The 27,469-nt window shown below is 39.2% G+C and overlaps 1 protein-coding gene across 1 annotated transcript; it reads right to left on the reverse strand.

The window, feature by feature from the left end:
* Window positions 1-10,239: 10,239 nt before the first annotated feature.
* LOC137048288 (von Willebrand factor A domain-containing protein 7-like) lies at window positions 10,240-20,143 on the reverse strand. Its single transcript, XM_067426400.1, has 5 exons — window positions 20,031-20,143; window positions 19,769-19,862; window positions 16,759-16,875; window positions 16,501-16,669; window positions 10,240-10,366 (listed from the first exon to the last, which is right to left on the reverse strand). The coding sequence occupies exons 1-5, from the start codon at window positions 20,091-20,093 to the stop codon at window positions 10,240-10,242; spliced, it is 570 nt and encodes a 189-aa protein (XP_067282501.1). The 5' UTR covers window positions 20,094-20,143.
* Between the last annotated feature and the right edge of the window lie 7,326 nt (window positions 20,144-27,469).

A 27,469-nucleotide genomic window follows, 5' to 3' on the forward strand; every position in this document is an offset into this window, starting at 1 on the left:
TGATCTCCATAATGGTGACTTTAAACTAGCAATCCATAAAACATTAACATCTAAACATCTGTTAATTCTCAATAAGAGCTTCTGTAGACGTCTGACAGAAAGAAAGTCGAACTGGTTAATAATAAGTGTAATAATGTGTAATGGGTGGACATTATTCTCTTTTTTCTGCTCTTCTGGTTTCTCTTTCCTTCAGTGATTTTGTGTATTATCACCTGGTGACAGCCACTAATGGTCAAATTACATTTCTGGCCCTACAACACCATTTTAAATAATGAAACATCCTTGTTAGTTTAACTTTGGTTCTCTGATAAACACAGAAAATAATATTAATTACCTGCTTGAATTGAAGGCAAAGTCCCATGAAAAAGAAAAACACAAAGCAGAGCGAAGATCTTCATCGTGACACTCTTCAGCATGACTGAAAGCCTTACATACTATTTCATGGTTATAGATGCCGGGAAATCTAGTGGCCTGAAAGAGACATGCACACCGCAGTGAACTATTTTCATCTTGTGGTGAGAGAAAATAAAACACTGATGTCGGATGGTGAAAGATATGCAGCTAATCTGAGACCTAACCTAACACCCACGAGTGTTAAAGCTAATCGGGAGGAGATTGGGGCATGTGCATTTGTTGTTAAAAGTTCACAGCATGTGTGTGAGCAATGGCATCTCTTCTTCTGTTCATGTTTTGAAATTTCAGTGTGAAACAAAAGAACCTGAATCACAACACACTCCGAGTATAGTTTAGATTCATTGCACACCAACTGAAATATTTCAGGTCTTTTATTGTTTTAATACTGATGATTTTGGCATACAGCTCAAAATCTCAAAATTAGCATATTTCATCTGAACAATAAAAGAAAAGTGTTTTTAATACAAAAAAAGTCAACCTTCAAATAATTATGTTCAGTTCTGCGCTCAATACTTGGTGGGGAATCCTTTTGCAGAAATGACTGCTTCAGTGCGGCGTGGCATGGAGGCGATCAGCCTGTGGCACTGCTGAGGTGTTATGGAGGCCCAGGATGCTTCGAGAGCGGCCGCAAGCTCATCCAGAGTGTTGGGTCTCGCGTCTCTCAACTTTCTCTTCACAATATCCCACAGATTCTCTATGGGGCTTAGGTCAGGAGAGTTGGCAGGCCAATTGAGCACAGTAATACCATGGTCAGTAAACCATTTACCAGTGGTTTTGGCACTGTGAGCAGGTGCTAGGTCGTGCTGAAAAACCAAATCTTCATCTCCATAAAGCTTTTCAGCAGATGGAAGCATGAGGTGCTCCAAAATCTCCTGATAGCGAGCTGCATTGATCCTGCCCTTGATAAAACACAGTGGACCAACACCAGCAGCTGACATGGCACCCCAGACCATCACTGACTGTGGGGACTTGACACTGGACTTCAGGCATTTTAGCATTTCCTTCTCCCCAGTCTTCCTCCAGACTCTGGCACCTTGATTTCCGAATGACATGCAAAATTTGCTTTCATGCGAAAAAGTACTTTGGGCCACTGAGCAACAGTCCAGTGCTGCTTCTCTGTAGCCCAGGTCAGGCGCTTCTGCCTCTGTTTCTGGTTCAAAAGTGGCTTGACCTGGGGAATGCGGCACCTGTAGCCCATTTCCTGCTCACGCCTGTGCTCGGCGGCTCTAGATGTTTCTACTCCAGACTCAGTCCACTGCTTCCGCAGGTCCCCCAAGGTCTGGAATCAGTCCTTCTCCACAATCTTCCTCAGGAATCTTTCGCAGGTGTTTAGAGTTAATTAGTTGATTCAGATGATTCGTTTAATAGCTCGTTTAGAGAACCTTTTCATGATACGCAAATTTTTTGAGAAGGACCTATATATATTTTTAAAAACATGAGTTATAAAACTAGAAAATCAAAGCCATACATCTAAAAAAGCTGTGTTTTAAATTGGAGGTTGATATCTCAAAAAAATGAGCTCTCAGCATGATTTGGTTTGAGCGCAGTGCCAACTTTTCCCCATTAGATGCCAGCAAAACTCCACTGGTGCACAGCAGCTGGATTTGTTATTTGCAGTTGAGTTTTTCTCTCTCATACATTACAAGCACACACATGCACACCTACACACAATTATTTTTATTACATAAATACACACCACACTCTGACATCCATACCAACACACCTACACAGTTATAGCTGCATAATACTTTATAATATGCATAAACAACAAAAAACTGAAATAAAGTATTTGCTTTATACGTCAAACCTGGAAAAAATGTCACCATCTAGTAAAAAAAAATAAAAAAATAATTTGTAACAACAAGAATTGTGAAGCCTGGGTAACAGAATAAGAGCATATTAACAAAGATTGCGTCATTTTATAGTTAAATGGTAACGCGATTAAAAATAGCAGTTTCAATGTGGACATTTTTGTCCTAAAGGCCCTAAGTGTGAGTATTTTGTGTACCTAGTGCAAAATATTTTTTTAAAGGAAATGGTGGTTAAATATTAAAATTCAAATAAAAATACACACCTGTGGCAAATTTTATGCAGTTCGCTTTACCACAAAGTTATAAAATATTTTTTTTTTGAAACGGACAAAAACGTCCATAAGGATGCACAAAAGCCTTCTGGTACCCCACATCAAGTTGATCTAGATGAAATGCTCAGAAGGGTCAGACAAAAACAGATGACAAAGAAACGACACACACCAACTGCCAAATAATTCAGAATTAAGGTGAAGAATTAAGTGTGAAACCATCAGAAACCCTTTAGTCTCCAGCAGCACAATTTTCCAGAACTGCAACCTACCTGGAGTCTCCAGAAGTGAAGGTGTCAGGATCTCAGAGACTTCAGTTAGCTAAAGAATTCTACAAAAATGATCCCACTTAATAAGAAGCACAAGCAGATGTGTTGTAAAATACATGGTTCTGGTTTCAAACCTGTCTTGGAGTACCAAGACAGGTTTGTCTTATATCTTATATTCAATATATCTGACAGACCCATTTCAGGTTTAGCAGTCTCCACTAATGAGCTCATGAGTTGAATCAGGTGTGATAGATGAGGGAGACATACAAAATTATATAATTAATTACAAAGGGAAGTTCCTTGTGTAGGCTACTAATAAGGACTCAGTATTTCCAAATCCTTCTAAAAGACATTGCTAATTATTTGCAACAGTACTCTAAAGCAGTGGTTTTCAAACCTGTCCTGGAGGCACCCCAGCCCTGCACATGTTGTGTGTCTCTTATCAGACACACCTAGCAGTCTCTACTAATGAGCTGATGAGTTCAATCAGGTGTGATAGATGAGGGAGACACTAATGTGCAGGGCCGGTGTGCCTCCAGGACAGGTTTGAAAACCACTGTTACTATGTTGGATAGCGTTTGTGCATTTGTTTGAATTAGCACTAAATTAAAAAAAAAGCACAGGCAGCTGAATGAGGAGATGGATAAAGCTCCTCAGATCTCATTGCTCAGTAGTTGTTCTGTGACAAAATAAACATTTATTAAAGATCTTGATCTTGATGCCTGTTACCAGTAAATGGCAGAATATTCGGTAAAATTGCAATTGTGCTGGCCTTTTTAGATTTTGATTAGATTGAAGTCACATTGTGTTTAAGTGTCAAAATCACAATACGATTTATTTCAAGTGTGATATTTGTGTGCTATCTACCAATGTAATCAACCTTTGGAATTGACTGTGTCTGCACTTGTCTTGACTGTGAATGAATTAGACCACTGAGTTGCTCATTTTCAACCCATGTTCTCATTTCCCATTAGCGAACCAACTAGGACCCACTTGGGGATCCCAGCTTACTTAGATCACCCAAGTGGGCCTCAGATAAGATGCCCATTTTGAGCCCATGCCCACTCTGTACCCCTGTAGCCCATGTTTAATCCACGTGTGCCCCACATACACGTGTTGGCTGGGAATATGCGTTCACACAAATAACTTTGTATTGTTTCATTGATATGCACAACGAGTTTGCAATGTAAGCTTCTTTAATAACAGACGTACTGAAAATATGCTTATAACTGGTGTTATTAAATAGGCCTTCATTTTATTAAAACATAAATACTATGGCTTGCATGTATAGATTATAGCTGGGACGTTTTGTAAAATGCCATCAAATCAATAATGTGATTTGTTCATTCTCTTTAACCTTTATTTAACTGACAAAAGTACACAAAAGGTTTTCACTGACCAGTTCAATTGTACTTTATAAATATAGAGAAATGTTGATGATTTTAAAGGCTACAGTACTCTCCAAAAGTCTGGACAGAGACATGTTTACCACCGCATCACATCACCTTTCATTTGAAGTGTTTGTAATAGTTTGGGAATTGAGGATGCTAATTGTTAAAGTTTCGCTAGCAAATCTGTTGCCCAATCTCGCTTGACACAAGACTTCAGCAGCCCATCAGTCCATAGTCTGATTCTCCTTTTCATGATGGGTCATATACATCTTCTACAGCAGACAGATCTGCAGTCCAGTCAGTCATTCAAACGTGTGTACAAAAGCATGACGCTGTAGCACATGCAGAATGACACCTGGCATTGGAAGATGTCCTCTTATGGCAGTATAAGTCACTGTACAATCCCAATATACAGTCATGTTTGCTTTTACATCTGTCCCTGATCAATGTCCGGATGGTCTCTTTCGTCTTCAGGACTGAGAATTTGATGTCCCAAAAACAAGCTGAAATGTAGACTCATTTGACCATAGCACACATTTCCACTGTCTTAGATTCTCTGAGGTGAGTTCAGGCCCAGAAAACTCACATTTAATTGATGGATAGATTTCTCTAGGTGTAATAGAGCTTAATTTCCTTTCATGATGCAGTGGCAGACTGTGTTAAGGGACACTGGATACCCAAAGAGCGCCCGAGACCGTGTGGCAATACAAAACCGTGGCGGTGCTTTTATCAATATGAGAGGTTCAACACAGAAGGATGATAGTTTCTAATGCAGTGCCATCTGAGGGCTCAAACATCAGGCACATTCAACAGAGATCTCCTGCCTTGCCTTAGGCATACCAAGATTTCTCTGGATTCCCTGAATCTTTTCACAATATAGTAGATGGTGAGATATCTAGAGTATTTGCAATTTTCATTGAGAAATATAATTTTTGATTTGTCTGACAGTTCTCTCGTGACATTTGGCATGAAGTAATGAGCCATGACTCCTCTTTCCTGGCAAATACTGGCACACTTTTACACCCAATCACGATACCCTCACCTATTACCAGTTCATCTGCTTAAACACCAGTCGGACAGGGTTAGCTTTACATGGAGATGTCAAAGTAATAATTACCAGATCTTCCCAGTGATTTCAGTCTTATCTGAACGTAATCTCAGTAATCATTACGGACAATGTCCGTAAAAATTACGGCAACTATGAGCATAAATAGTCCACCATTTCTTGTTTAAAAGTAGTTTTCTGCATCCATTCAGACAGTTGAAAGCACTTTTTAGAGAACCACATTTCTTCTGTTAGTATAAGTGTAGTATATGCATGTTCGTATAGGCTATTGAAGTAAATATACCTGTGTTTATTGAAGCAAGTATACCAATGCCCCACTAGAGGGCAGTGTTATAAAGTTTAAGAGGGCTAATGGTTAATCTCTGACAGTGTGTGTTTATGTGCTGAAATAAAAGACAACTAAATAGTGTCTAGTGTCATGAGTAAACCCATGTAAAGAAAACATGACATGTCAGAAGAGCTGGCTATTGTCATCATGATGAGGAACAGTCAGGACATCGGGAAGAAGGGCGGGAATAAATAAAGTCAAGTCAAGGCTACGGGAAAAAGCTGCATTTACAACACTTTTGAAATAGCAAAAGGAGCACCAGAAGAAGTAACAGTTGAAAAGATGCTGGAAGCTTTCAGAAACTACTGCACACACCGAAGAGACATCAGCTCTGGGCATGCATGATGGGCCAATGCAGATTGATAAGTTTGACACAGAGCTCAGGAAAAAGAGCAACATTGTGAATTTTGAGAGTCAGAGTGCGACATCATAAAAATAAAAACTTAAGTGTGTGACAGAATTTGAGCGAAGAGTCTGAGATTGCCAAAGAAAGAATAAACATAACGGCATGAGCGAAAAAAGAAAGTGCATGCATTTGACATGACCAAAGGAGCAAAACACAAAAACAAGCCCTTTAGAGCCACACTGTTCATTCGCCAAATAAGAGAAAGCCAACTGCACATCAGAAGCATGCACCAGATGTGGACCCACACACCAAGAGATTGAGTCCAGCATATGAGGCTAAATGCAGAGTGTGTGGCACAAATGTGCTAGATGAAATCTGTGCAGACTCTCCAAGCTGTTGATAGTTTGTTTATGGGGACCCTGACCCTCAGTGTTGGCAGATTTGGTCGATGACTTCCAGTCCAAAAGCTCATCAAAATTGCATGAGCTAACTGGTATTGCCATACCAATCAAGATTGAGAAGTAACATTTTATCTCATCAAATAGGTTATGTATATCTAGTGTTGAAACAAATTGATCAAAACAGGGAATACATTAAAGAGAATTTGCAAATATGACTAAAATATCCAGTTGGAAGCTGTCCAAATGCAATCCTCAGAAAACCGTGTATAATGTACTATTTATGTACTATAATGTAAGTACTATTTTAAGTGCAAAAAGTGCCAAATATAAGAACGAAAAAATAAATTACGAAATTAGCAGGCACATGCACAAACCACTGCCAAAATGCCTCATTCATTGATACTGTACAATAATCCACCAACAGAAAATAACAAGAACAATGCGCTTACCTTAACTATAATGTTAGGTCTTTCGTAAGGCACGCAGAACATAACGCACTTAGCACAGTCCAAACTGATGAATGACTGATTCAAGCCTCTTTCAGCAGCTGTCAGGGACGAGTAGAGTGCCGTCTACAGTCCCTGACAAAAGTCTTGTCGCTTATCTATTTTCTAGAAATACCTGATATTAACCTGACTTTTAATTAATTCATTGGTGTTAGAAATAGCTCATATGAAAAGCCTCCCAAATGATGTTTAATGCACTGAAATAAATAATTTTCATAGAAAAAATATTTATCATTTAATCAAGACAGAAAGGTCCAATTTTGGCAAGACAAAAGTTTTGTCGCCTATACAGAAATTGAACAAATTTACTGCAAATACAAAAATATGTCAGCAAATTAAGTTGTGGTGCTGTGAGATCCAAATTTAATATCTTGTATGACTTCCATGAGCTTGAAGGACTGCATCCATGCGGTTTGGCAAGGATTCATACAATTTATTGATGAAGTCATCAGGAATAGCTAAGAAAGCAGTCTTGCATGCCTCCCAGAGTTCATCAATATTCTTTGGTTTCTTCTTCCATGCGTCCTCTTTCATCCTACCCCACATATGCTCAATGATGTTCATGTCTGGTGACTGGGCTGGCCAATCCTGGAGCATCTTGATCTTCTTCGCCTTGAGGAACTTTGATGTGGAGATGGAAGTATGCGATGGAGCACCGTCCTGCTGCAGAATTTGGCCTCTTTTATGGTTGGGAATATAAGAGGTAGCTAAGATTTCTTGGTATTTTAGACTATTGATGTTGCCTTCCACCCTGCAGATCTCTCGCACACCCCCATACTGGATGTAACCCCAGACCATGATTTTTCCGCCACCAAACTTCACTGTTTTCTGGGTGAATCTCGGATCCATTCTGGCTCCAGTAGGTCTCCTGCAATATTTGCGGCGACTGTGGTGTAATTCAACAGAAGATTAATCTGAAAAATCCACCTTCTGCCACTTTTCCTGCGTCCATCCTTTTAGCAGGCTGTGGGCCTTGGCAAGTGCCACACGGTTTTTCAATTGTCTTTTGTTTAGTGCTGGCTTCTGGGCACTGATTCGACCATGGAGGCCATTTCGAGACAGAATCCGACAAACTGTTCTGGTTGACACAGGGACTTCAGGTGACCAGGTCTCGTGGAGCTCTGCTGCAGTGGAAAATGGGCTGGCCTTGGATTTTCGAGCCAACAAACGGTCCTCTCGAGCAGTTGTCTTGCGGGGTCAGCCTGACCTGGGCTTGTCAAAAACGTCTCCAGTCTCTTCAAATCTTTTTTTTATCCTCTGTACTTGATGCTGAGACACATTGAAGGTGTCTGCCACATCAGCAGTGGATCTGGTCTTCAGCCTCTTGATAATCAAAACTTTAGTCTCAGGGTGAATCTTAGGCATGTTTGCAGAGGTCTAGTTGCAGTTGATGTGAAGGTCTAGTGTACTGGGGTTCTTTTTATACACACTTGAGACCTAATTGATCCATTATTAGAATACTTTTTGAAAGTTTAGTTTTTCACTGAAACATTATCACAAAAGCTGGTGGGATTAAAATGAGCCATTTCTTGTAAAAAAAAATCTTGATTAGAAATATATTTCAGCGGCACTTTAGGTCAATTTGTACACACGCGACAAGACTTTTGTCAGGGACTGTAGACGGGTTAAGACTTGCGGATGTCCTGGTCAGTGTTCACATGACGATGGGCAGGAGTCATATAGTCCAGGGGTTTTCAAACCTGCCCTTATCAGACACACCCAGTGTAGTTCAGTGTCTACTAATGAGCTGATGAGTTGAATCAGGTGTGATAAATGAGGACTTTTCCTTCCCCTTCAAACAGCTGCAAAATCGCTCTCTTTTATAAATGTATGAACAACTCCATCAGAACTCAAACCCGTTCAGGATCCGAGTTTCTGTTTTCACTGGCCCACATCTGGCACATGTGTAATGCTGATCTGGCCCACATCTGGCACATGTGTAATGCTGATCTGGCCCACATCTGGCACATGTGTAATGCTGATCTGGCCCACATCTGGCACATGTGTAATGCTGATCTGGCCCACATCTGGCACATGTGTAATGCTGATCCAGCCCACATCTGGCTCATGTGTAATGCTGATCCAGCCCACATCTGGCACATGTGGAATACTGATCTGGCCCACATCTGGCACATGTGGAATACTGATCCGGCCCACATCTGGCATATGTGTAATGCTGATACGGCCCACATCTAGCACATGTAATGCTGATCCGGCCCACATCTGGCACATGTGTAATGCTGATCCAGCCCACATCTGGCACATGTGTAATTCTGATCCAGCCCACATCTGGCACATGTGTAATGCTGATCCAGCCCACATCTGGCACATGTGTAATGCTGATCCAGCCCACATCTGGCACATGTGTAATTCTGATCCAGCCCACATCTGGCACATGTGTAATGCTGATCCAGCCCACATCTGGCACATGTGTAATGCTGATCCGGCCCACATCTGGATCACAGACAACCCCCGCAATTATTACAAATGACTAGAGGTCACCAGGTAATACTAATCCTGTGTGAATAGGGCTTTACCCTGAGATGGGAAACTCTAAGTTTTGGGTTTCAGAACAGCTGAATTGAGGTAGTTCAGTTAACTCTGAGTAAACTGACTCTGAGTTAAGCACATACACCCTAACTATAAAAGCTCAGATATTATGATTCACCATGGCAACAGCACCCAACAAAAGGATGTCGGCTTACTTCCGGGACAAACGTAAGTTTAATTCTTAAATATTCACAGAGGTGAAAACGGGCAGAACAGTAAAATACAACAGGAAAAATAAGAACTGGTACCTTTGTATTTGTAGGACATAAAGATGACCAAATGTATTGGGAATTTATTTAACAGCTGTGGTAGTTACCTCTTGTTGTTTCCAGTGAAAATATCTACAGATTCTTAAATCAAGATACATTTTCTACATTAGAAAAATTACATAAGGAAACAAGATTGAAACAGAAATAAAATAGGTGGTTCAAACTAACATTAGTACAACAACTGTAAAGTATTTTACAGAGACAGGTTAATTTGCATAATATGATTTAATGAAAAAAGTCTTATCATTGAAAGTTTGAAAATCCCAAATCAACAGTCAGAGAATAAAAATGGCAATTTTAACACAAGTACAGGCGAAGTTGTAATATGTCTTAATGACAGTTTCTTTGACCTAATCTTGCCAGATGATACAGCGCTGGAAAAAAATAAGAGACCACTTAACATGGATTTCTTAATGTTAAGTGGTCACTTAATTTTTTCAGAGCTGTAGTTATTATTGCTATTTGTAACTTTGAACAGATATAAAAGCATTAAAACAAGCAGAGCTGAACTGAGCGTTTTTTTTTTTTTTTGATTCACCACATTTAATCATTAGAGGAAAAAGACATAGAAGAGATGAAACCAACAAAGATATTAAAATGCCTGGATGTTTTGTAAGTGTCAATCCATTGGCTCTTCCACAACTTCATTGTCATCCTCACTTGCATCTGGATATCTATTTCTAAAGGCAGAAAATAGAAGAGCTATCAATTTTCCCTCCACTGGTCTTTCATCAAGTCCCACCAGTCTGAGAAATGAAAAAAAAAAACACACGTGATACTTAGTTTACTCCATCTGCATATATTGTTTTATACATTTCATACACTGTAAAATGAGACCTTAGCACAAGTAGTTCAAAACACAACATGAATATTTCTTCAAATACTTGATTTAGTGTATTGAAAGTCAATTTAAAAAGCATTAAGAATTAAAAAAGCATGCTGAAACAATTAAAACATACAACTTTAAAAATGCAAAGAGTTTTCAGACCAGCTCTGCATTAAGATCTTATGACTCATTGCCTCAGATAATATAAGGTTGCAAAAATTTAAATGAAAAATTACACACACTGTATCATGTAAGTCTAAATTTGCTTTTTTTTTTTTTTTTTTAAATCAGCACTAGGTAACTTTTCAACCTTCATATATTTTCAAGACTCTTGTGATGATACATCGTCTTACAATAGGTTGAATGACACGTCTGCCATAGCCTGATGGGGTCTGTATCGTTTTTAATCGTACTTTTAAACTTCGGGTTTCGGGTAGTAACCCGAGAACAAAAAGAACTACAAAATTCGACTGCTTTACAGCATACACATCACTTCCACCAACACACACACTTCCTTACATTCAGACGTGCGAGCCCAACTTTGTTCGTCGGATAATATAGTCATGACGAGGATCAATGCATAGCTGATATAAAAAAGTGGATGAATAGTAATTTCCTGCAACTTAATTAAGATAAAACAGAATTCAGAATTTTTAATTATTGGACAGAAAAGCTCCACAAGTAGTAACCGAGAATACTGTCTAACACTTGATGACTGCTCTGTCAAGCCCTCGTTGGTAACAACACGAGACCATAATAGCTAACGCGACTGTCAAGATGGCTCGCACAGTGTTCAGAGCATAGGTTCAGAGTCCGCGCCAGCAGCAGCAGCGCGCGTTTCTTCAGCGCAGCTGCTAGAGTTAAGGCCGGAGACACACTGCAAGCGTGGTGTGAGCGTGGTGTTTCTCTTGCGTCTCATCCGCGGGGCGTCTACTGCTATTAAAGTACAGGGAAGCCCTATACTTCATGTTAAATATAAATATATTGCCTATTGATACAGCAAAGACAACGTCGGCAGTAGCCGGCCCATGCCATATCCATATGTATTGACGGCAAAAGGCTACAGAATATTTCGTTCTGTATTGACTGGTTTAATATTTCAAAGTCGATAATTATGTTGTTTTTTATTATTACAATTAGGCCTGTCTGCATTTATGTTACAGACTTTCAAACATGAAAATGTCATTATGTGTCACAATGTGTTATGGGCTATATATGTTGTAGTCAGATAGATATGATGGTGCTGCAACACGCATCGCCGCAAATGACTACTGCAAGCCAACGCAAATGGCCGTAAATGAAACTTAAAATAAGTCTAAGATGATCAAAAACACAATCATCTTCAATAAAATTGAATGAGACTAAATGATCTTACCAGTGCGCTTAGGTCACGCTCTCTTATGTGGTCTTTGAATTTGAAATGAGCTGCTGAATAAAATGCGATCTTCAATCTTTTGCTTCCGTTGCTGTAAACTCCGTTAAATGAGCATACCACGGGAATTGAAGATCGGATTTATATTCATTTGCGTAGGTGTAAGGTAGGCTATAAGACAACCTGCATTTTCTTTTTTTAATTTTATTTGTTTAGCTCCGTTTGCGAGAGCCGCGAGCAGAATCAGCTTGCCTCAGCTCGTCAGAAATGCCTTTACTGTGGTGGTAATAGTTGGCGAAATTAACTAACATTGTGATGCTTGAAGTGTTTTATGGATTTTATTATAGGCAAGACAAGTCAAGAGTTGATTTGAGAGACTAAATCGATTAAATATGCGGTTAACTCACTGTCGGCCGCTGGCCGCTTTTGGTCGTCACTTAAAAAAATTAAAACTTTAATTTAACAAACAAAAAAATGCTAAACCCGTCTCTTGCGCGATACCCTGACATTTTGAATATTCCGATCTAATATAATTTCTGACCTGTAAGGTTGCCAGAATAATAATCTTACACGGTGTGTTAATAGGCCAGAGGAGAACTGGCACCCCGACTGAGTCTGGTTTCTCCCAAGGTTTATTTTTCTCCATCATGTCCTGATGGAGTTTTGGTTCCTTGCCACTGTCGCCTTTGGCTTGGCTTGCTCAGTTGGGGACACTAAAAATATGATTAAAGTTATTCAACTAGTTAAACAGATAAAATTTATGAATTAGGTTTTATTTAATTCTATAAACTATAATACTGATCTGCCAACATTGTCGCTATATGATAAATTAAAATAAGCTGATAACATCACTGTTTTCTCCAGAACGACTGTACAGCCAAATCTAATATTGTTGCAATATTATCCTGTTTGACACTGTGAAGCTGCTTTGACACAATCGTGATTGTAAAAGCGCTTTATAAATAAAGTTGATTGATTGATGTCCGAAGCAGCACAGACAAATAAGAAAGAAAAGGTTTTGTTGGAGGAAAGCAATAAGAGGAAACGAAAAATTGATGGGATTAAAGGCAGGACGAGGATCAACATGTGACCAGCGTTTGCTCGTCGGCATGAGCTGAAGGAGGCGTGCCCGACCGATGCTGTCCTGCTTGTTACGGTGATTACCTACCACTCAAACACTGAACTGAAGTATCATATAGATTCTGGAAAACGCTAACCAATAGACTACTATAATGACGCTGGCTTGTAAACGTGAGCATCGCGATTATTTGGCGTTTGAAAAAAATAAAACCCATGAAATTATATTCATATGACATGCTGAAACATATGCCACTGACTGTAACGTTACCTGGGATGAAGACATTTCACACGCGCCGCCAGAAGAACTCCTGCATGTGAACTCCTCCTGCAGTGTTCAGGGGAACTGTTAGTGCTGCACCGACCCGCGGGACGCTTTTATGAAGTTATTTGGCCCGCCCCGCACCACTGTATATATTTTTACAACCCGTCCCGCACCCATGACCATTAAATAGACATACGGGGTCCACGGGTTATGAGACGACCCACGCATCACTAGTTCAGGGCTATCAGGGTTGTCATGTCAACAAATGCACGCGCGATGGCATCCATTGTTGTAGGATGACAGAGTTTACGACAGTAGCTGAGGACATTTTTTTTCCCCAACTTTAGGGGGACCCCGAGAGCAAAAGTTACCCAGTGCTGCTTTAAGAATGACATTTATTGTAATTTTGGTCAGTGAAAATGCTGAGTGTTAGTAACTTAGGAAAACCACTAGCCACAGTTGCTGTTTAGCAAAAAAGTGTTGTGTGTATATATATAAAATTCACTGCTAACATCTTGAACTAATGAGGGTCCCTACATGCAAACCGAAGTATTGAGAACTTTGTAAGTGTACAAACAGTTTAATAAGAAGATACTTTATAAACACAGTGCATTACGCATTCACTGACAGGCGCCATCTTGGAAAACAGTCTCGACTAGTCGAGCCATGAGCACTCTGCTAAGTGATGAACTGTGACTTGGAATCTCATATGGTCCGTTGTTTCCGGAAGAAAGCACTGAACGCAACAGAGAAAATAAATAAATAAAAATGTCCATGTTATTACATTTCACAAACTTAAAGGGGGGGGGGGGGGGGGGAAACTCAGTTTCAGTCAATCTCATGTCAATCTTGAGTACCTATAGAGTAGTATTGCATCCTTCATATCTCCGAAAAGTCTTTAGTTTTATTATATTTATAAAAGAAATATAGGCTGTACCGAGTGGTGACGTCCTCAAGCGTGGAGAAACCCTTGCTTTCGATCTCAGCTAATACAGATAATGATCCAGAATCATTCGGAGGCTGAAATAAACTGAACAGGAGAAGCAGCAGCAGGACGTCCGTCTCTGTGGTATGGACTGTATTTAGTGGCCTGTCAACATTTGTGTGTGTTTACTCGCAGTGTATGAGGACATGATTCGGTTTATGGACTATTGTATGCGACTAAACCTTAGCAGTAGCAAGCAAAACGGTTTTGCACGTCAGACTAGTGTAACGTTATACAGAGAACAACAATAGAGTCCGTTAGCGCATTTGAATGACGAAGCACGCGATAGAGGCTGACATTTTTCCGTGAATCCCACGGGTCACGGGATTCCCGTGGGATTCCTGCAGGATGGGAGTCATCTTTGCTATTAATCACGGGATTTGGACGGTACAGGATAAATGGTTAACGGGAGCAGACGGGAGCGGGAATCAACCAATAGCAAAGACGAAAAAAGAAAAAAAAAGTAAATGCAACATTTTGTAGTTTCCTTTTAATACACCTACTAGGGCTGTCATTTTTGGAAAAAAAACTAATTTGAACGGATATCAAATATCAAGCAATGTATTCGAATATAAAGCTTTCAGTTTGTCTACCGCATCCGATGTCGACGCGGTCCTCTCCAGCAGCTGGGATTTGTTTACGGATGCCATAGCAACTCTCAACGGCCACCAGGACTTATCTTACTGTCTTTGGGACTTATACGGTTTTATAAAAGATATTTATTTGTTGTAAAGTGTAATAATCATCTCATAAAAAAAATTAATTCTAATGTCAGGCGCAGTTGAAGGTAGCTTTAGGACAGTGTCATTATGCCAACATTATCTTCATAACTTCTTACGAAATAAAAAGTTTATCCTTCAGAAAAATGTATTTTCCTCTCTTGTCAACATTATAGCTTGGTGCATGTGAGCGCTGTGTGCGCTCTTCAGTGGTGAAGGCGCGCGCTGTGTACGTCATATAAGGACGCACACTCAAAAGTTTTTGTCAAGCCTTCCCGCCCGAATTCAAAGAGCAGTGCTCTAAGAACTATAACTAAAACTGTAAATGTAAACTATAAATGTATTGTTTACTCAACAATAAATGAGTAAAATGCAGCTTTATGTGCTGTTTGGATTTATTAAACTATTGTAGACATGGTGTGAACTATTTTCTTTTATTTACTGTCTTCCATTTTCTGGAGAAAATCTAGAAACAGGGGCTCAGCAATTGGTCTAAAACAGGATGGAGAGCAGATTAAATCAAACGCTATGTATTAAACACTAATTGAAGAAAAAAATATATGGGAGCGGTACAGGAGCGGGAGTCAATTTAAACAGGAGCGGGATGGGAGTGGGAGTCAGTTTACCAGGAGCGGGATGGGATGGGAGTGAAAATCGTGTCGAAGTGATCGTGTCGTTTACTGATGTTTACTCACGCGACGATAGCCGACAGCACAGACATTTGAAGCAGATTTAACTCACCGGCTGCTTCCAAAGCAGGACCGAACCTTTATCGCTGGGACCGCTCCGTCAAAAACACACTTCTTGGAGTGTGGAGATCCACTTAGCGATGCGACTGAAGTGATGTTGTGAAGCTTCCCGTCATTTCTGCGTTCAAATCGGTTCAAATGCAGCGCTGCCTTCCCGGAATGCTGTGCTGAAGCGTTGAAGTCGCTTAATGTCAAAGTGGAGGAATGAAGTGGAGCGTGCCGCGGACTATAACCGACATTAGTGTTCACAGACGACTGGATCTGCAGCTGAGAGTGTTTATGGGCGTGCATTTCCTCTCTCGCTCTAGTCACGTGCGCCCGCACCCTACCGGGAGAAGAGCCCGTACGGCCCATACAAGGACCTTCCGCTCTATTAACGTCAAGCTGACCCATACTCGAAAAAAACTCGACTCGCCAAGATGGCGCCTGTCAGTGAATGCGTAATGCACTCTGTTTATAAAGTATCTTCTTATTAAACTGTTTGTACTCTTACAAAGTTCTCAATGCTTCGGTTTGCATGTAGGGACCCTCATTATGCTACCGTGTAAGTGTGAGGCTATTTTGAGCCTTGTTAGTGGTATTAACTAGCGATTTAATTTCACTAACCTGTGACTACCCTGTGCCCCATAGACAAGCGCTATAAGCTAATCTGAGATAAAACTCTTTACGTTTGATTTTCATGAAAACGCATCCCAGAGAACGATCTACTCGGTAACCATCTGTTAATTACCCCTAGGGTCATTTCTCACCAGAGTTGTCCTTTAAGAATAGTATAAAAAGCATGACTCTAACTGAAAAAAGCAGACAGTTTCTTTAAAGGGACATTTAATCTCTTATGTGGACTAAGTGAACTTTTTTAGGTGGGTTACTTAAGCCTGCACGTGTACCTGAAGAAACTGAGGGGATCACTTCTCCTCAAGATCTCCTCCAGGAGTTGCACAGTGGCTTTAATGGCAACCTCTGAAGCACGGCTATGGAGTGAACCGTGACAAGAAGTATTGTAATCCTTATTAATACCACATGAGAAATCACGGAAACCTCCATGGCTGCACTTTCCTGTTAGATAAAGATAGTATGGTCTTTTTATTTGTACAAACACTAACAGACAAACATTTGGAGTCACTGAATATGATTAAGAGTTTTACCCTCTGGTCTGCTTTTTCTTGTGTATCCCGATGTGAGTTTCTTTTGCTGAAGAATCTCTGCCCTAATAATATCAGATTTTCCATCGGCCTTATCCTCACATGTAGACTCATTCTTACCTGGAGGGAAAGTAAGTAAGTAAATAAATAAATACATATACCGTATATTGCTTTATATATTTCTAACTGCAGTTTTAAAAAAAAAAAACGTCATTTATTTGAATTGTTCTATCATTTTATCAAACGAGGCTGTCTACATTGGGACATCCTTAGATAAAGTGAACTTTCCAAATGTTTTTGTCTTGTAGTCAGTAGGACAAGCTGCACATTTAATATAGACAGAATGACTGATTTTAATGTTTTTTTTTCCCATTGCATCGCACAGTTTGCATCCGGTGTAATAGATGGAGTGTAACCTGTGAGTTTACACAGACAACTAGAATCAACTGTGTATCCCTTTCCATATCAACAACTATTTACTATTTAAGTTCTGTCAGCTTTCTGTATGCAGCTGCCGAACTTCTAGTGAAAACAAGAGTGTTTAGCATTCAGATACGATATAAAAACAATATGCTTCTTTTGTTCTTGTTTTTTGTTAGAAAAATGTATATGAATACTTATTTTTTGCTGATTGGCTGAAGTTAGTGATAATCTGTGTTAAAGCTATACACTGTGTAACTTTTTTAGTTTATTCTTAGCTAAAAACACTTAGTTCTTTCAAATATATATATATATATATATATGTTCATTAATGTATATTTACTTCTTTCAAGTAATAAAGTATTCTGGTAAGTTTATAATATGCCATTGAAAATACATACGGGTGAGGGGTTCGAATGCTGGTCGCCATGTTGCCCCTCCATCTTGAAAGTACATTAGCCAAAGAGGGACATACCCGTAAATTCAAGCTTCGCCTTTCGCGTTTTAACACTCGATGGCACCGTGTCGAATGTGAAGAGGGGGATTGCCATGTTAATCTTGGACTAAATCGGCCACCGTAGGAGTTAAAACGAAATCAGAATTGAGAGGAACAGAAACTAATATTCACTGGATGGTCATATACCTTTACACCTCTAGATGGGGGAAAATATCACACAGTGGAGCTTTAAGTTTCAGCGCCAAATTTCTAAAGCGTTTATTCAACACTCACAACGCTTTTTTGCTCCTTAAGAAACTAAGATAATGATATTCCAGCTCTTTGTTCAAATCTAATCTGCTATGTGGCATTGAATGATGAATAGTATAAATAGTAATATATACCAAAATATATTGTAAATAAAAATATATAAAATACACTACTGTTCACAAGTTTGAGGAGAGGAAGATTTTATTTTTTGAGTTTTTGAAAGAAGTCTCATGTTCACCAAAGCTACATTAATTTGATAAAAATGCTGTAATATTGTAGCCTAGAAATCTAGACGCACCCTAGCGGCAGCAAATTTAATTTGCCCGCGAGTGTCGTCTAGCAACTCTCAATACCCTTCTGAGCTGTATTCCCCTCACTCTGGACGGGCCAATCACATCGTGTATAGAGTCGGCGGGCGGGGCCATAATGACTACGGCCGAGTTGCGTTTGCGTGCTTCTAGTAAACACAGAAACTGGCGAACGGCGGCAGTCTTTCGAATCAGCTTTGACCGCGATTCTGGAAGACTTGGAGTTAAGCTTTTCTCTGAAAAAAAACGGCACTGAAGTCATTCTTAAAAAGGGAAGATGTGTTCAGAGTTTAGCTGACCGGATACGGCGAATGTTTAATCTATCAACGAGCTCTGCTTCACCTTCGTTGCTCTGGTTGGTGTAGCGCTATCCTATCGCGTGCAGAGGGAGTTTGAAAGACAACCGTTTATTACTGTGACTGAGTTAGACAATAACAATTAAATTTACAATTAAATACTGAATGTGTGTGTTCAATATAACGATTTACATAGAAATATAAAATAAGAAATAGACATGTTAAAGAAATTAGTATTAAAGAGGTGTGTGAACTCCTTCCTGTTCGTCGAAGTGATGAGACACTTAGCAGACTATCATCTCTCAATGACTGGTTGTCTAAGTGGTGTCCGCAAAATAACAGTGTTCATAGACAATTGGAAAAGTTTTTGGGGCAGACCTGACCTGTTGAAGATAGACGGCATTCATCCCTCCTGGGCTGGTGCTGCTCTTCTCTCTAGTAATTTGGCACATAGTCTTAGAGCTAAACCTCGACTCACTAGGGCCCAGGTCAGGAAGCAGACAAACTAAACCAACCGTCTGTTAGCTGTCTCATATCATCATATATAGACTGTCTGTTCGCCTTTTTCCACTGCATGGTACAGCTCGGTTAGGTTCATTTAAATAGTATCACCCTGGTTGAGGTTGAAAGCGAGAAATGTTAAAATGTGACATGCAAACGCTGCAGATCACTGATTGCTCAGATAGAATTGTCACTACCAGCATCATTGGATTTGTGACATAAGAAACCAAAGCTGCTAGCATCAACAGCCACCGCAGTATCCCATCCAGTGTGCATGACTATATCATTTTCAGACCATGTCTGAGAAGAGAGAGGTTACGGTTTCAGGGGGGTTTGCCTTTTGATATTTTCTTGTAACTTTTTGACTCATTTGCTTTTCTTTTCTGAACAAATATAATATGAAGAATCATATCCTACAGATTCACACATCTACTAAATCTCTCTTCATTTGGACAGCTGTTCACTGATATGTCCTTCCTCAGCTCCTCCTCGGGTTCACAGTCAGGACTTGGCCTTCTGATATTCCTCTTCGTTTTTCTTGAATAACGTTTTTGCATTAATTATTGGCATTAAGAACATTAGAATATCTGCAATACATTTATATAATGGTTCTGTTGTGTTTACCCTAAAGAGGTTATCGCTGCGCTCCCTGCTCTAATCCATGCTAGGGTACAGGGGAGAACCATACCGTCAATGCAAACTGTATGCTAATTGTCTGTCATCTTTGACGATAGTGGTCGTGATAGAGAAATATAGGTAAGTAGTTACAAACACACACTTACCCGCAGGATTCGGTATGTTTTCATCCTGGTTGATCAGGGCAGTACAGGGTTCAGTGTTGCTCAGCTCAATCCAGTTACTGTGACTGTAGAAATCCTTTATAGTTTACAAGATGAGTTAGTAAATTTACAGACTTCCAGATCAGATGATCAATACCTATTAATCAAACTTGCCTGCAGTTAATCTCAATCCAAATTAATACTTCAATTTTTTTTTCAGCATTCTCAGTTCAGACTTAAGTTAACAACAGAGAAGTGGAGTTACCTGTAATGTATGCAAGGTTATCCCAAGTGTCTTTCTTGCATCATTAAAATTGGTATTGTTCATGTACTGTATAGTTGTATTTAGTCCACTGATTATAAGCTGTTTCCCATCCTCAAACCTCTCATTATCAAAATGATATTCAGGATTCCCAGAATAAGTGACATCTGTCTTCACATTATAATAGCAAACAACTCGTATACCTCTTTCAAAACGATTTTCATTCTGCTGTTTTTGGCAAGCGTTTGCCAGTGTGTGTACATCCAGTATTCCTGGCTTCAGAAAAACAAAACAAAAAAAAACATTCTTGTTATTAGGAATATTTATAGGAAAGAAAAGAGAAAATCATTGAAACTGACAGCACCTTAGTCAAAATGATTCTCAACTACTTGAATGGTTCCCGCTCATGCTACATGATTTAATCTATTACCCTGGACATTTTAGTTAATCACATTAATCTAGAGCAAATAAATAAAGTTTAGAAGAGAAATAGAATTTAGTTTGTTAGATCGCAATTTAGTTTAGTAGATCGCAATTAAAATGATTAAGTAAAATGGACAATTGTTTTGTCAGTTTCTTACCATTTGAAATGATGGAACAGCTGTCTTGCAGACTTTTGCCGTAGCACGTAAAATGGCAATTCTTGTGATCTCTTGATGATTTTTTGAATTAGATTTTCTCGTGAAATAAAAGGTCTGAACACCGACCAGAAAACTCAGCAGAAGAAACACACTCCTCATTGTCAGATGATTATGTATATGAATATAAACATACACTGTCATTGATTTTCTGGAAATACAGAATAGATGCTGTTTTATTCAAACATTTTAAGTAAAGAGAATAAATTAGCATTGGTAGATTTTCTTTTAAAGACTATGCTTAAGACCATTTACTTAAGTCGATTCCTACAGGATAGTGTGAAATATTATCACAGCATGTAGAAACTTACCTCAGCTTTCCCTCAGTCTCATGAAGGTAATCTTGAAATAATGAGCAGAAATATTTATATATATTGTTAGTGAGCTGTTAAATTTGAACATTGTAAAGATATGAGCTTTTGCATAGCTATCACATTAGAATACTTTGCCTAATTTGACTCCCTATAACATGTTAAACAAGGTAAGTTCATTTATATATTACAACTTTCAAAATTCAAAGTGTTCAAGTGGTCATAATACATGAATAATACAAATATAGTTAAAATGCCTTTAATGTGTAATTAATAGTTTGTGTTGGTTTTTAAAGCTACAATGTGGCTAAACGCATTTCAATGTCATGTAAGGGACCTGTTCATGTTGAACAGACATTTTAATTGCATTTTGTGTCTGTTAAGAGGCTCAAAGACACCCGTTACGCCTATGCCCCCAAAGCGCCGTTTTAGCTGAGGGGGGGCTCTGGGCATTAACTGTTATAACTCTGTGTTGCAAGCACCAATCCAGTTCGTTTTTTTTCTATAGACTGTACTCACAAAGATATAACCATCAAGATAAACTTAAAAATTCCCTGGAGTTGTCCTTTAAATGAACGCTTTTACATTTAGCTTGAAAACTGAATCTCCCGCCGTATATTGTCAGCTTCTCACTCGTGATAAATTAAATCTGACTCCTACTATAAAACAATCAAAACGATATCGATACATATGACTGTTTATGATTTCATACAGCTATATATATAACAAAAAAAAAAACATTTACAAGTCTTGACAAGTCAAGTGTGAATGTGCCATGCAAAATTCAGATATGGGGCAGTAATTTCTAAATCACAGAGGTCTCTAGATAATGCTAATCACGTGCGAACATGGATTAAATGTTTAGTGATCAATTAGTTGGCTGTAGGACCAGCCTCACTCAAGGCAGATACACGTGGAGACACAACAAGGTCCTCAGCTGTCTAGCCGACAAACTGGAGTGTAAACGGGCATCCATCAACGCCCAACCCTTCAGCAACCAGGATGTCCACTGACACCTACCATCGTTCGGGAGGAGGGGGACAAGCTGAGGGAAAGCTCCTCCTTGATCTGACCCCATTGAATGCAGCCAGGGACTAGCAGATGCGAGTCGACCTAGATCAGAAGCTTATTTTCCTTCTAGAGATTGCAACAACCACCTTGCGACCAGACCTTTTTTCCCTGGAAAGATACCATTGAAGAAGCGTATGAGCGAAATAAGCTGCGTTACTCCAACTTAGCAGCTGAAGCAGAGGATGGAAGATGAGGGTGCGCCCAGTGGAGGTGGGGTGTAGGGGCTTTGTAGCCAGCACAACAGCAAATACGCTTAGGGAGGTCAAAATCATGGAACATGGTTACAGACAAGCCATTAAAGAACTGGCCATCACCGCCGAGAGTATGAGCCATTGGCTGTGGCTGAAAAGGAGCGATACTACCTGGGCAGCTAAGGCGAACGCCTAACTGCGTGACACACACCGAGGCTTGATCAACCTGTGGTGGGCCTGCCTCAGTGGAGGGTGTATTGTGATAATTGGCTGAAACACCCTGTGATGCTGAGGTACACAACTGATGATGTGTCATGGTAGCCATATAGCCTTATAGCAGCCATCCTTCAAGAATTCCCGAATTAGAAGTGGTGCAAATATTAGGGATTGTAACATCTTTCAATAAACCTATTATTCTATATTTTCATTAAAAAAAGTATTCCAATTTCCTATATTGCACTGAAATGTATCAGACTGATCCAATATCTGAAGTTTAGAAATCATCTTTCATTGAGAAGCATTATATTTTGATCTTCTTTTTCTTCTTCTGGTGTTTTATAGCGATTGAAGCATTTGATCATTTATTCAATGTTTCTTAAATCACCATCCCAGTCAGTCCTAGCCTGTTTGTCTCCATGGTTTCTGATTGACTTGAGGATTCTGTTCAGGGTTGTGTTGGTAATTAGGCACAATCCTTTGTTTCCTATGTATATAAAACCATTTACAGTTTGCACTTTGTCTGGTATAAGTGTTGGGCTGTGTCTGAAATTGCCCCCATACCCTTTAAATAAGGCACTATTTGAGGGGATAATTTGTAGTCATGTCCAAAACCATAGAGGATGGTGCTGAATCAATTATCCATCCAATTTCCAAACTGCGCTGGTCCAGCGTAATATCACATATGAGGTATCAATTTCTTTTAAACTGCCTATTAAATGGTTGAATTGCTGCTTATACATGCTAGTTTCATGGAAGAGTTTAAAATATTTTTGTCATTACTATTGGAGCGGTCAGTTTGCTGTTTCAAATAAAAACAGCAAAAATGAAAAGCGGCAGGCTGAATTCACTCAGTCATTTTTATTCACTCCTTCAAGTGTGACTATAGTGGAGTGATGTAGGGAATAGTGAATGAGAGAATATAAGGGGTGATTTCCAACACAGCATTGGTTAAGCCTACGATACCCCTGTCTTCTGTTTTTGTACTCTAAAAAATGTTGGGTTAAAAACAACCCAAGTTGGGTTGAAAATGGACAAACCCAGCAGTTGGGTTGTTTTAACCCAGTGGCTGGGTTAAATGTTCAATAAAAACAACTGGGTTTGTCCATTTTCAACCAAACTTGGGTTGTTTTTAACCCCAAATTTCTAGAGTGTGAATTTAAATCAAACTTCCATGGATTTGGACTCCTGCTTCCAGTGAGTGTTTGAACTATACTCCATGACAGTAGGATGGTCATTAATATTTGTCCTTTCAAAAACATTATCTGATAAAGAAACGATTACCTTTCATTAGCCTGATTCTAACTACATATCGTACAACAACTAGTTCACTATCCCAGTATAATTTTACTACATCATAGTTTTTATGGTCAAATACAACAGACTTATCAACTCCACACTAACATAGCAACGTTTGCTATTCAAATGAACCGGTATGAAGAGAAAACTACTCTCCAATATAATTCCTAGTCCATGTCATTTCATAAGTTGGCCTTTTATTTCATTGTATATACTTGAAATACTAACCACATCTTAAAAAAAAAAAAAAGTTTCCTATATTCCTTCCCTATTTTAGCTTATGCTACTCTAAGTAATGTCCAAAACAGTATTTCAGGCACTATTGCTCTTCATGATCAATTGTTTCCTGTACTCTTTAGTTGTAAATTGCTTTGGATAAATGTCTGCTAAATTAATAAATGTAAACTTTTCTATTCAAACCTTATTTCTTTTTTTATATCAAACTTCTCACTTCACCTTCTTTGAAAGTGTATTAAATGCCCTTCTTGAAAATAGAAATGTTTTAGTGAGTTTTACTATTCAAAATAATTCATAAAAATAACATATTTGCTCAGGTGTCAGGTGCGTCTTGGGACTAGCTAGCCTGTTAGCTTAGCACACCATCAATACATTAGTGGTCCAAAGTATTTTTTTTCGGATGAAAGAAAATTGTGCATGTCATTCGGAAATCAAGGTGCCAGAGTCTGGAGGAAGACTGGGGAGAAGGAAATGCCCAAATGCCTGAAGTCTAGTGTCAAGTCCCCACAGTCAGTGATGGTCTGGGGTGCCATGTCAGCTGCTGGTGTTGGTCCACTGTGTTTTATCAAGGGCAGGGTCAATGCAGCTCGCTATCCGGAGATTTTGGAGCACCTCATGCTTCCATCTGCTGAAAAGCTTTATGGAGATTAAGATTTTTTTTTTTCAGCACGACCTGGCACCTGCTCACAGTGCCAAAATCACTGGTAAATGGTTTACTGACCATGGTATTACTGTGCTCAATTGGCCTGCCAACTCTCCTGACCTGAACCCCATAGAGAATCTGTGGGATATTGTGAAGAGAAAGTTGAGAGACGCAATTAAGACCCAACACTCTTGATGAGCTTACGCATTGAACGCATTGAAGCAGTAATTTCTGCAAAAGGATTCCCCACCAAGTATTGAGTGCATAACTGAACATAATTTTTTGAAGAAAAAGAATTTGGAAAGTTGGAAAGTCCAGGCACTCAATAGGATGCAAAAGTAAAAAAGCCTTTATTGGTAGGGCTAGAACATTAAAACACCAACGCGTATCAGCCCATTGGCCTTCATCAGGGTGTTGGTAACAAACAGACAGGATCAAGCACTACTTATAGTTGCATTGGTTTCAGGTGTGCCACTCTGGCACTTGCAACACAACTTTTGGCCACTAGAGGCAATCGTTCATATAATGGCTAATGCCAAAAGTTAAACCATACAAATACAAGGTAAAATAAGAGATCTCCAAGTGGAAAAAATAGGAGTGACACCAATACAAACATCTTGTGTACTCCATACAATTATGTCCCTAAAGTCAATAAATGTGAATAGGCTAGTTATCCATCGTACTTCTGAATTCATTGTCAAGATAGTTCTAAAACGACAGAAGAAAAATGTTATGGGCATTACAGTACATTCAAAGAATAGTAAACATTCACAGACAACAATACACTGTCGCTATTGAGACACAACCATTACAAAAAAGGTGAGAGGTTAAAATCTTCATTGAGACCTGGATGACTAGTGGCCCTCAAAGAATAGACCCATATTGTTCAAGGCGTTTGATGATATCCCCACCCCTGGCAAAAAGGCGAATAGCCTCAATGCCCACTACACTTAGGGTCGAATCACTCCCATGTTTTGCGTCTATATAATGTTTGGCAATTGGATAGTTCATATTTCCAGTCTGAATGGCATATCTATGTTCAGCTACCCTGTGTCTTAGTCTCCTTTTAGTTAGGCCTATGTAAAAACAGCCACAAGTACACTCTAAATGATATACAACATGGATATTGCAATTAATATCCAATTGCAATTAATATAATATTGGATATTGCAATTAATATAATATTGCAATTTAGAAAACTATTAATAGTTTAAGTCCACTTAAGTCTGAAAACATCCAAAAATGTGTCAGGTTTAGCAATATTCTCACAATAATTACAATTACCACAAGGAAAGTTACCCTTGGGTTGACGAAGCCAGGTTTCACGTTTAGGAGCAGGGAGGTAACTTCTTACTAACTTGTCTTTAAGTGTGGGGGCTCTCCTAAAACTGATCCCAGGGGGTTCCGTGAATATTTCCAGTAAAGTCGGGTCACATTCAATAATGTCCCAGTTTTTCTTTATAATGTGTTTAATCTGGACAGCCTCCTTGCTGTAACGAGTGACACAATAGGGTTTCTGTGTTGATACTCTTTTGGGTCTAAACTGAAGCAGGCTCTTCCTTTCAAGTCATTGGGCTCGATTATGAGCTTGAACGAGAGTTTGTGCTTGATAACCTCTTTGTCGGAAACGATGCTGCATATCCATAGATTGATACTGGAAATCCTGATCTAAATCACATATACGCCTTAGTCTATGGATCTGTCCAAAAGGTATGTTATCAATGAGCCATGAGGGATGAAAACTATTAGCTTGCAATAAGGTATTACGATCTGTTGCCTTTCTGAAGATAGATGTATGTTAGAATCCCTCATTATCTTTTGAGATCCGTAGGTCCAGAAAGTTAATAGTGTGTAAATCATAGTCCAGACTAAATTTTAGGTTCTCATTTAAGCTATTTACATATACTTTGAAGTCTACAAGTTCTTTTTCTGAGCCTGAGAACATCAAAATCACATCGTCAATGTATCTACCCCACCACAAGACTTTATCTTTAAAAGGGTTGACTTGGGAAAATATATAGCGCTCCTCCCATAAGCCTAGAAAAAGACTGGCATAATTGGGAGCAAAACAAGCACCCACTGCAGTCCCCTTTTCATTGTCTATACAATTTGTCTTGAAAGAGAAAGATGTTGTTCTTTAAAGTCCACTCAGTAAGTTGCACTATAAAGTCACTGGGAGGCATCAAATGTTCAGGTCTGGATGAGAGATAGTATTTTAAAGCCTCTAGACCCTCGTCATGTACAATATTGCTATATAAAGACTCCACATCCATTGTAGCCATAATACAAGAGCCTATGTTACCTATTTGATCAATTTTCTTTAAAACCTGTGTAGTATCTTGAATGTAAGAAGGTAAATCTGCCACAAATGGCTTGATAAAATAATCCACAAACTTGGAAGCAGGTTCTGTTATTGAATCATTCCCGCTGATTATCAGTCTGCCAGGTGGATTTTCCAGATCCTTGTGGACTTTGGGGAGCATATAAAAAGAAGAATAACGTGGGTGTTGACAAAGCAAAAACTCATATTCTTTCTTAGTAATCCAATTATGTAATTTTGCCTCATTAAGCAATTGCTCCAGCAATTGGGTTGGATGAGGGCTTTGAGTAATACTGAGTGTTGTCTAGTTGGCGAAGAGCTTCACTTATATACTTCTTCTTGTCCCACACACAGACAGCACCACCCTAATCAGCACTTTTTATGATTATATCATCTCTCTCTGAAAGCCACTTAAGTGCTTGATATTCATTTTGTGTGAGATTATGCTGGGTGATATTTTTTGTTTACTGTAAAGCTTTTCTACTTCAAAGGACACCTTTTTGGTGAAAGTAGTCA

Source organism: Pseudorasbora parva, chromosome 2, assembly GCF_024679245.1.
Source record: "Pseudorasbora parva isolate DD20220531a chromosome 2, ASM2467924v1, whole genome shotgun sequence".
In the NCBI taxonomy this organism is placed as follows: domain Eukaryota; kingdom Metazoa; phylum Chordata; class Actinopteri; order Cypriniformes; family Gobionidae; genus Pseudorasbora; species Pseudorasbora parva.

Excerpts from the sequence above, each read along its gene's own strand:
- LOC137048288 (XM_067426400.1), bottom strand. The coding sequence starts at position 20,093 with ATGAACAATACCAATTTTAATGATGCAAGAAAGACACTTGGGATAACC. Across the intron at positions 19,863-20,030 it reads TAACCTTGCATACATTACAG|GATTTCTACAGTCACAGTAA; the intron begins GTAACTCCACTT and ends TAAACTATAAAG. Across the intron at positions 10,367-16,500 it reads GATCCCCTCAGTTTCTTCAG|ACTGGTGGGACTTGATGAAA; the intron begins GTACACGTGCAG and ends TTCATTTCTCAG.